This window comes from Corvus brachyrhynchos, unplaced genomic scaffold (genome assembly GCF_000691975.1).
Source record: "Corvus brachyrhynchos isolate BGI_N302 unplaced genomic scaffold, ASM69197v1 scaffold444, whole genome shotgun sequence".
Taxonomy (NCBI): domain Eukaryota; kingdom Metazoa; phylum Chordata; class Aves; order Passeriformes; family Corvidae; genus Corvus; species Corvus brachyrhynchos.
Window position 1 is genome coordinate 1,498,049 of NW_008237886.1, and position 11,533 is coordinate 1,509,581.

Here is an 11,533-nt window from a genome sequence, read left to right on the forward strand (position 1 = left end):
GCTGCGCACTGCAAACGGCTCCATCCTGGCCCGTGCCTGGGCTTCAAATGGCTCCGCTCCCCCGCTATTTCTGCCAGCCGCTGCCCACACACCGTCCCTCTCGGCCAGGCGTTCATGGGACTCGCTCCACCACGTGCAGCACAGGGCTAGGCGAGCAGCGCCGGGTCGCACCGCTCCCGCCGCGCCTGGTTCCACTGCCAACACCACGGATCATGCCGCTCCGCCTGCGCGCGGAAACTGTCTCACTGCTGCTTGCAGAGCACTTGGCGCACGTGGCTGTGGTCCCACGGTCCCTGAGGCACGTTTCCCTTCACAAGGACACAGCTGATATTGTTCAACAGTCTCCGTAATTAGATAATATTCACAAAAATATTCTTCCGTCAGCATATATTTTGATTCAGAAATTAACTGTGTCCAAACAGTCTTCCAAAAGTCTTTGGTAAGAATCAAATCCCAAGAAACGTAGAAAAAGGTCTTAAACAACCATGCCAGGAAGTATTTCAGTTCCTTTTGGGCTTGAATTAAGCTAAAATTTACAAATCGTTGTTCAAGTATACTTTCAAGTTTAAGATAAATGTCCATATGTGGCTCTGAGAGCCAAGAGTCTTTCCACAGTTCCTCCATAGTTTAGAGATGGAACAGCAAAACAAAAACAAGAAGAGAAATCCAGAGTTTACTCACAAATCAGTCACTGTCCTTAGGGATCAGGGATCGTTCTGCTTGCATTAACCAATCATTCTTCCCGCATTCTCCACCATTGTTGCAGCAGGGATTATTGCAACATGCATAAGACAGCGAGGCCCGTGGAAAAATATAGGGACTGATTCTTGATAGATGTTTTGGAGATCTTTATTCTCTAGCTGCATGGCCAGCATCCTGCCAAAGAACTGTCCCAATCACAGGACCACCAGGGTCCTCCCCACACAGGGGAACACAAAACAACCAATGGGGAACAAGACTGGCCAGGGAGTAGGGAAACCCCCTAGACCTTGCCTCTACTCCAGGGTCCCCCTCCCCCCAAACCCCACGCCAGGGGGGAGGAACCCCAACAGGGAGAGATCCATCTGTGTGGGTGTTTCCAACAGAAAAGACTGGGCCCCCACCTCCTCTCTCTCTTTCTGAAGAGACCACCTCCTCCTGCTGGTGGACTGGAACCTCACCTGGGTACCACACCAGACATGAGAGCATGGGGAAACTGAACACCCTTCCCCCCATCTCCACCTTCTCTCTCTTCCAGGGCCCCTGGCGAGGCTCAGGGCTCGCATTGGAGCATCCCCTGGAGTCACGGGGTGTCCCTGCAGTCCCTCTGCCTTGCCAGGAGCCATCAGCACCCCCTGCCAGTTATGGTCACAACTACACCAAAGGGGAAAGTGCTTGACAGGAGGGAAAAAGACTGTTACTGGGTTTTCTGTTTTTTTTGTTGTTGCTACTGTTGTTGTTTGTCCCTCTCCGTCTCTCTCTCTATATATATATTCTAGCAAAGAACTGCTATTTCCTTCCCCATATCTTTGCGTGAAAGCCCCTAATTTCGAAGTTATAATAATTTAGAGGGAGGGGGGTCATCTTTTCCATTACAGAAAGGTTTCCACCTTCCTTGGTGTCTTGGTTTGAAAGACAGGTGTCTGCTAAGGAAGGCAGGAGCCTCCCTTGGAATGGCAGATGCAACTCCCCTTTCCTCCAAATAATAATAATAATAATAGTAATAAGCAATCAAGGGGCTTTCAGGCAAAGATATGGGAAACAGGAATAACAGTTATATATATATATATATATATATATATATAAAAACAAGATAGGGAAAAAAAAGAACAAAACTGATTTAAACTGACAAGAGTCAGATACGACCTGATCCTGTTAGTCAGGGTAGCATTAGCAGTCCGGTAAGGTGGTGGCTGCAGTCCTTCTGAAGTGAACAGATGTGGTTCTGTTGAAGTGGTGATCCTGTATAGAAAGATCTGGTCTCCCTCAGAAGGTCCAGTGGTAGGTATTGTCCTCCGGAAAATCCGGTGGGAAAAGGCTGCCTGTGGTCTTCAAAAATCGAAGTTTATATCCAGGATGGAATGCTTGCCTTCTCCCTCTGGGTGGAGCATCTCACAATGGAATGATGAGTCATGAGATAAGGCACTGATGAGCCGTTAACAGGACATAGTCTTGAGGGAGGAGGCAGGGAGCACTGCCCCACCTGCTTTTAACAGCTCATGAAGATGGTGATAGAATACATGCTTGTGGGCACATCTAACATTGTGACCTAGGACACTTGGTAGACACTTGTCTTTTGAAAACAGCTAGCTTAGCATTAGTTGAAAATTTTGGATCAGATTTTACCTGCCACTTTAAATCCACATTTCCCTGAAGGAGACCAGAAAGGGCCCAGATCTATAATGGGCAAAACAGGTTAATATTGCAAACATTTGTCTACTTTGAAATTAAACCAATAATTGTACATGGAGAAAAATATTTAGATGTACTTTAAATGCAAAAATTTAGTTTAAAAATAAATTAAAATTTGGCCTTTCTTGAAATAGTTTTACCACTAAAAGCACACTAGTGAAAGTATTAACATCACTGCTAAAAAAACCAGGTATCCAAATAAGCATACTTCTTTGTTAAATATATGCTTTTAAAATTTTTTACTCTGTTTTATTGATTATATAAAAATATTAAGGAGGTAGTATATATGAAAAATTGAGTCTTTCTAGATTATAAACTTTGAATAAGGTAATTTATATAGAAAACAGAATGGGAAAAATTTTGGTTTGAGGCATGTCCTGGTATCAACACAAGTCATGAATTCATGTCAGATCCACTTTCTTTTAAACTTCATGGACAACTTGGAAGCATTCTCTGTAAAGGTTTAAGACAGTTCTGTTTCTTTCCCATGATCCAAAACAATGTCAATGTGACAATGTTCAGTACTCGTTTTTTGAGACCACCAGCTTTTTAAAGAGAAATGAACAAACTAGCATTTTTGGACTCCAGACATGCTGTTGAATATGTGATGTACTGGAAAAATCCTTACATTGATTATTGTATCTTGTATAGTTGGCAAGGCAGTGAATTTAAAACAGCAAATAAATTAATACACTCCATTGCTTTCCCTCTTTTCCTTGCTTGTGGTTGCAAATTGCAAGAATGAAGTGAGGCAAAAATTGGATTTAAAAAAAAATACATGTCTAAAGGAAAAACAAGGTAGTCAACTGTAATCCAAAGGAAACCACTTCCTGATACAACCTGGAATATTATTATTGAGCTGACCCTGCTTGAAAAGCACAAGAAGCCCTGTCTTTGGCTGAAAGGCCTTTGATTGCTACACAGCAGTATCCCCTCTCTAATTGAAACCAACGCCCTCATACCATCAGGGATCTGACATGGGGCATAAATTTGCCACAGTTGTAGTTTATAAATTAGCATCGTTATTATACAGTGATAAGAGACCAGGGCCATTTTGGCACAGAAGTACTTGCCATTGCTCTTTCCAGGCTCAGGTTTTATTTCCTTGCTAATCTGAAGAACTACTCTTGAGTCAGGTGAGGCAGTCTATGCAAATCCTCTCCTGTTGTAAACCTCTGAGCCTATATTTAACATAGAAATTAATTGAATGAATCAGACGAAGAACTAGAAGGAACCTGCTGGAGCCTAGGAGAGCCTCACAGGCTCCATGTATGCTGTAGGTGTGTTACAAGACTGCTGGTCTGGGCTGGGGAGCCATGGAATGATAGTTCTAATCTGCTCCCCAGCTCCTTGTTTCCAGGAGGAAGGTCACATGACACTTTGTTTGCCTCTCTTGCACACTGTCTTCCAAATAACCCACGTGGGGCCCAAGAGGCTGATTGCCAAGTGTTGGCATCTGAAGCACCATTTAGTTACATTCCCGATTTGTGCTCAAGCTTGTCCTCAGATGGATGCATAGCTGCAGGGGAAAAAGTAAGGAGATGCTCCTCAGCCTGCAGGTCTGCATGGGGCCAATGCAGAGCCCCATTCCCTGTGTGCTTCTGCCAGAGTTGCTCCTTTTGTACCATCAAGAGGGAGGTCTCAGGTTCACTGGCATCATTATTTACTGGTTTAACTGAAGGGATGGGGCTCATGCTGTCTAAAAATCAGCTTGTCCTCCAATGCCCTCTGGCGACAGGAACTAATTAGATGCCACTGCTTTTACAGAATCCAGTTGCAAAACACTTATGTTATTTTATTCCTATTAAATATTTTAGGCAAATACTGAGATTCAGCACAAACCAAATCCATTAGTTTGAATAAAACCCTCCCCCTGTAATTGCTACAGCACTTCCTAGGAGTTGAAAAATAAGCACTGTCTAGACACACCATAACTTACAGAATCTCCAAAGATTATTAGGTTGAACCTTTAACTAGTTTAGCCCTGATCCTTACTGCAGAGAAGTTACACTTGTGTGTGTGTATGTGTGGCTGCATGGCTGCAGAAATACCTTATGTCACCTTCCACACTTAATCTCCCAGGATGGAAAAGCGGTGGCCCCAAAAGACTTTAGGAAAACAGGTTGCTTAAGTGATCACAACAACTTGTTTGTGCTGGGGTGCAACTTCTGTCCTCTACCTGTCAGGGCTTGTATGAGGTGAAGGCACAAAGCAGCCAGGAAGCAAGAGGGAGGCCAGGAGGCAAGACAAGTAACTTTAATTTGGTATTTGAAAGTCTGTCTGCCTCATAAATGTGTGGACACTTTTCAAAACCAGGCTTAATAGGAATGGCAACATGTGACAGCTATCCACTAGCCTTTTTTTTTCCTTAGCCTGACTTTACTGCTGCACCATTTGTGATAATAGGGAAGCAGGTAAAAACACTGAAATGCACAGTAACTGGTTGGTGAAAAAATATTGAAAATAAGCAGGTCAGATTTTCATTTTATGAGCCTTCTGAGTGTTTTTTTTTAATTGTTTCTTCTACTATTTGCAATCTCTGTTTGTTCTTCAAAAACAAACCCCATAGAAATAGCACATGCTTTAAGAACAAAATGTTCCAAGACTTTGCTGCAGCAGTGTGCTGCCATAGACTGAGAGCCTACAGCTTAGTTACTGACCTATGATAAAGAGAGTTTGTAATTAAAACTACCAGCAGAGCCTTGATTACTGATGGGGGATGTAAGTCCTAGTATCATTTGATAAGGTCCTTGGGCATGCAGATCTGCAGCCCTTAGTTACTGCCTACAGCAGCACGGAACATCTGTGTTGTACCTCTATAGCCTCTCTACGCCTGTAGCCAGCACCAGTTGCTGTTCACTCCTGCCTTTCCCCAGCAGCAAACCAGCTGTGAATGCCATGTGGGATTGCAAAAGCATGCCTAGGGTTGTGCTCCAGCTTCCACCCTGTGGGACACTGGCAGTGAGTATGTGAATGTATGGTAGCTGCTGGCTTTTTGCATCCTAATAAGGAGATCAGGAGCTCCAGAAGTGACACCAACCTTCCTTGTTTATGTTAGCAGAAGGTTCTGCCCAAGACAGGTCCATCAAAGAATGTTTTCCTTACTTGTATCAGAGCAGTGCTCAGAGGAAAGAATGGCCAGAACAAGCTGGCCATCAGGGTGTGCATAGATTTACCCCTCCTGCATGGTCAGGGTCTGCAATCTCCCATATTTGTGCAGTGACCTTTCTAACAGAACTCTTACCTCCAGCCCCCAGAACAGCTCCTTCCATGTCAACAGAGCCCTCTCCCTGCTCCAGGGGTCATCAAGCCAGTTGCCTTGCACTTTATACATGAAATAGCCTTTTGCTGTAGCCATGCATCTGCCTAACGAATCCACTGGAGCTTCAGAAAAAAAGACAAAAACTAGGCATTTTATGAGCTTTTTGGAGAAAGGAGATCCATCTTAAAATTAAGCTGGGCATAAGCAAGGAGCATGATAGAAACCTGTGCAGATTACCTCACCCCTGTGCAATGGAAGACAATCTTTTGGAAAAGATGGGTGCCTGTTTATTACAAGCAATTACCATTGGTCATAATCTTTTAGGATATACATGGAAAATGACTCTGTTAATTTGATGAGTTTTACTGCCAGTTTTCCCTGAAGCACTGGCCCAGCAGAATTACTAAGGCTGGCCCTAAGCTTTTGGAATGGGAGGGTGTTAGCGCAGCATTTGGGTGAGCTCATGGTAGCAGGCAACTAATGGTTTGGGGCAGACTAAGGTAAAAGTGGCAGCATGTGAAAGCTCAGCAGAGGTTTGAGTCTCCCTCAGTGGGCATCTGCCCACGCCATCTTTCTGTGCTCTTTTGGTAGGTCTACAGCAAAAGAAGCTGTGAGCTTCTAATATTCTAGCAATACTTCAAATTTCATGGCTGAGGATCTCAATGCTTTACAAATATTAATTTAGCTTCAAAGCAGGTATGTGAATGGGATCCCACATCTTCACATCTACAGCAGATGTGAGGTATGGAGAGAGAGAGAAGGAGAATAGTTTTCCAGTCAGTGAGAAGCAAGTCAAGCTCAAGACTTTGTTCAGGCTTGCAGAAGCAATTTATTCCTGCACAAGCAGACATCAATGGCAGTAAGTAGATGTCCTGGGTTGCAGTGTATTCTATTACCATCCCCATCAGCCGTTGAAATCAGGTGGGGCAGTGTTTCCTTGCCTCCTCCCCCCAGACTATCTTCCTGTTAATTGCCCATCAATGCCCTGCTGCATGACTCAGAGATAACTCCCTCCGGACTATCTTCTGTTAATGAGCCTAATCAACACTTGGCCTCATGACTCATTACCCCATTGTGAGATGCTCCACCCAGAGGGAAGAACCAAGCATCCCATCGTGGATATAAACTGGGACTGAACACCAGAGACTACTAAGCATCCCCATCTGCTTCTCAACTGAGACAGATTATTTAAAATCCCTGTGGTATAGATAAGAACTTAAAAGAGTAGTATCCAGATGTTTGTACACATGTACACATTAACCATGTCAGTTATTCACCCTGAGTGACATCAGGTTGCCATTCTGTTGCTAGCTGCAGTATCTGTTGACAGATGTGATCGCTTACATCCCAGCACCCAAGTCCCACTCCATGGCCATGCACATACACAGCCACTGTTTCTACACCATGGTCTTGCTGTGCCACTGCAAACTTTTCAGCTGGGTCTCCATAGGGCAAGCACTGTTTAGTGAAGGTGTTAACATAATCTAGTCAGACAAGATTTTGTCCCACCTCATCAGATCTTGACTGAGTTTGCCTTTTTACATTACACATACATCCTCAGGAAGAAAGGATCTTATTTCTCCCTCCTCTCTCTTTTTCTCCACTGCCGTCTCAAACACCTGTGCATTGCCTTGTTTATTTTTACAACTGGTCCATGGAGAGACAGGCCAAGGATGAGGCAAGTCCCTGCACCTACAGCCTCATGGTCTCTGCATCGTGACACATCTTCCCAGAAACAGCAGGACATTAAGTGCAAAGGAGAGAGTTCGTTGGTGCTGTAAGCTGAAGACTCAGCAGCCAGTCACATGTGCTGGCACCTTCAAAGGAGCATCAGAGTCTCCATTCTCATTGGCTGGTTCCAGAAGTACAACTGATTCCCAGAAGTGATAATTGGTACCAGTTACTGAATCATGTTTTAATTGAAAGCTACAGTTAACTCTGCACATCCCTCCAAGAGACTAGACTGCAAAACTGCAAGCAGACAGGAACTCGTCTTGTTGTTAACAAGTGTCAGAGTTTCTAAGTCATGCTTTTTACAGTATTTAAGTCCAGAATTATTTGTGTGGATCAGCTTGGCTTCCTCTCAGGCTGACATGGATGCTTACACAAATGAAATCAAAGCCTCTGAATAGTACAGGGGGGTCACAGATAAACGAGGTGATAAAAACATCACACAGCTCTGTGCAGCACACACACGCTAACAAAGGTTTTACAGTAAAACTTCTCATTTATCACAACTACTGAAATGAGATCCTTCTAGCAGACGGATCTAGCAGACTTTTAGATTTAAAAGTCCTCAGTCAGTGCTCAAAACTAATCTTCACTTTGAGATGGGCAAATAAATATTGGCAGGGGTGTTGTAGAAACAAACAAACAGCAAAGTCCGAGACTCTCCTTGGCCTTTTTCCTTTACCAGGGGATTCTTCTGAAGTGCTGGGATTAAACTCTAGCACACTGTATCTGGTGCTGTGCTGTAGCCCTGTAAGCAACTCAGGCTTTGGCTGAGCAACAGGCAGGTGCAGTGCAGAAAGAGGGTCACCCACAAAGCTGGAAGCTGGGAATAAAAATGGCCATATGCCTTATTCGTCTTCTTTTAGCCCTCTACTTTAAAAATGGCTCACGATGAGTTGAATGAGGGGTAGGTAGGTTTGCCTCTGAAAGATGTTTCACAGGAGTATCTTTGGCATTGTACCACCCTAGAAGTGCAGGTCGGTGGCTCCATCCCCTCAGCAGGTATGTTCTCTGACACACACACACTCTCGAGATCCTCAGTCATAGTTGTGGGACTGAAGGAGCATGAAGGATAAATTTATGTGTCTCCAGTCACCACTAAATAGCTGAGAGTTGAGGAAAATAAGACAGCTGCAGTAGAAAGGTTTTAAGACTTTTGTGTGATTTTTCCTACCAGGAAGAAAGCCCCAGAGAGGGAAATGAAATAAGAGTTCTGACTTACTGAGTCAAGTACTTTTCCATAACCATGTGCCAAAAGCTTGTCTGCCATATGAGCTCTAAGCCAAGGCTGTGGGATGTGCACATTTATTTCTTAAGTGCCAGACACTGACTTGGGTCGGTATAATACTTCCATACATTTATCTCTCTGCTATTTTTTTAATAAGAAATCTCAGGGGACCCTTAAGGTAATAGAGGGCAAACTCACTCACTGATATGCCATCCAATGTCTCTGCAGACACTTGGTATTAAACTCAGTGGCGTGCACAGTAACACGACCATTTTCCTAATCCCTAATTTCTCCAGCCACAAGTGGGACTGGGAATGACCTGAAGGACTCCAACCAGCTTTCACTGCTCTACTGTCCAGAGGCTTGCAAAGGCACAGGCTGCAAGAGTGTTCAGGCTTGCAAATGGCACATCAGTGGAAAACTAATGCAACGTTATTTTGAGAGAGAAAATACCAAATACCGAACCCCTACTCAGAGAAATTACATGAGAAACCACTATGTGGAGCCAGCCACTAATTATTTGGCAGATGAGAAAACTGGATTCAAACTAGTTGTTACCTGAATTTTAGGTGCCCGTGCTACCCCATTGGCTATTGCTTTACCTCTCTCAGAAGTCTAGACATGGTACAATTTGCTGTAAATCAGATGCATAAAAACCACCAGTGAACTTACTAAAGTGATGCTGTGAAGACAAAAAGACACATCCTTTCCCTGTCACTGAGAGAGAAGTCTCCACCAGGGTTGCTATGCTTCCATCTACCTTATTCCTTATTTTACTCCCATCTAGTGTAAAGTCTTGTGGCTGTGAAAAGAGTACTACAAGTTTCCCAGACTAAACAAGAGAACAGAGTGTAGCTCAAATTACTGACAACATTCTGTGGTTTGTGGAGTTCATCCAGCAGATGCAAAGCTTCTTTAGCCATTAGATTAGGATGGAATTTGATTTAGAAAACAGAATAGCTTCTAGGCAATGTCTATATTCAGAAGGCTGGGAAATATGATAAACTTCTTCAATCTCAGCCATGGCAGGCAATTTCAAATGTTACGGAAGAGGACAGTAAGAAATGCACACACCAGGCAAACCTTATCTGTTACACAAGACTTTCTCCACTGATTAGCCATGAGAATTTATGGACTAAAAGTTAAAACTGCATTGCACTAAAAACTTTTCTCACCATTTACTCCATTACTTAATGTGAATACTTCTCTGTGTTTCCAATACTCAGTTTAGAGGTTTTGTCACAGGCAGGCAAATGACTGGGATATTGTCTCGGTTTTGGAGACAAAACTTCAGGAGGAAACACTCCGGAATGAGTGTCTCCTCCGAAGGGAAAAGGGCCTCCCCTTTTCCTCCACCAAGAAGACAAGTGGGTCACAGCAAGTGAAAGTGGAAAAAACAAACTGTTTATTAACACACAAACAAAACAGAGTAGAACAGCGTAAAAAAACCCCCCAAAATACAAAAAAATTCCCAGAGAGGGAACAGACACCCGGGCTTGGACAAGACAGGGCTACCCCGCGGGCCCGCCAGGGCCGCCCCCGCAGGCTCCCCGGAGCAGCGAGGAGGGAAGGGAGGCAGGAAAGGGGGGAAAAAAAGAACAAGAAAAACCAACAGAACCTTTCTCCAGCTAGCCGGAACAGAAGAGGAACCCAAAGACCAACACAGCGCTCCCAGCGCACTCCCTCCTAAACCCCGCTGAGCCCCCAAGCCCCCCGAGCCGTTTGGGGCTGAACCATTGAACCAACCCGCCCCCAGGTCTCTTGGCTCCGGCCCCGCCCCCCGGGTCCATCTCAAAGGCACAGCGTCCTTGGGAATTCGGCAGATGGTTAAGAAATAAAGCGGCTTCATAGCGTCACCCCAGGACAAATATAGCAAGATGCATGCAGGCATTTTTTGTTTGGGAAAAATCCCTCAAGGAAAGAAGAATCTCAATAGTAACTCAGGTTTTTTGTAACAATGTGAGATCCATCTCTTTTATTCCTCCACTATCTCTGAGGAAAGAGAGAACTGAAATACAGAAAGGAAAAATTCTGACACCCTCAGCAACCATCAAGCAGTATTTATTATTTGATGCAGGCAGCAAGAAGCCATAGAGAAAAGATGCATATTGTTGGTACTAGGAACTGAATGTCATCTGCTCAGGAGTGTCACTTTGTACGGAAAATCACGCTATGAAAAGCTAGCATCCATAAAGGAGACAGAGGAGTCCTGTAACTTTATTGGAATAAAGGGAGACAGTCCACTGGGACACACACCCGCGGGCTTTTCTCTCTCGAGGTTTTGGAGGGCACAGCCTCCTTTTATCCTAAACTCCCGGCCCCATGTTGCCCTCTTCCTTTCCCCACTGGCTGAGGCACTAGGAAGGTACAGCCTTCCCGAACCGCCTACCACATATTTCCCCCTTGAACCTACTATTTCACCCCAAAATTCAGAAACTCATGCTTGTGCAGACCCTTGTCTGTTTCAGGAGCCAAGCCGTCTGGGCTCTGTAACAAACCTGCTGCCCAAACTTAGTAGAGACATTAAGACCCATTTCAAAGACGTTAACACCCATACCTTCTCCCATCTAATTGTCTGTAAAGACATCATACATCTTCCCTCTCAACTTAAACAGTCATGTCTTACAGAGCACTCAGTTGCAGAGGGAAGTCTTCTGTCCATACTGAATGAGTAGCTAGGAAGAGCATGTGATTCTATAAGAAGTAAGAGTCACACAGTCTCTGCCCTGCAGTATATTTATCTGTATAGCACAAGCCTTTAAGCACAGTTTGTGCATCTGAGAGGGACCAATTTGATTTTTATTCATGCGTTATACATGAGGTGAAAAATTACTATAGGGGCTGTACACGTGCCGTGAGCCATGTCCCAGAGAGACTTCGCCTGACAGCAGATCACAGCAGGGGAAGCTTCCATCAGTCGG

At 44.4% G+C, this 11,533-nt stretch overlaps 1 protein-coding gene across 1 annotated transcript in view; it reads left to right on the forward strand.

Annotated features, from left to right (window-relative positions):
- Positions 1-212: 212 nt before the first annotated feature.
- The window catches only part of SETD7 (SET domain containing lysine methyltransferase 7), a 46,511-nt gene continuing 35,190 nt past the window's right edge, over positions 213-11,533 (forward strand). Inside the window, exon 1 of the mRNA XM_017732645.1 lies at positions 213-346. Within this exon, the coding sequence (XP_017588134.1) occupies positions 213-346 (134 nt within the window). The remainder of the gene's footprint in view (positions 347-11,533) is intronic.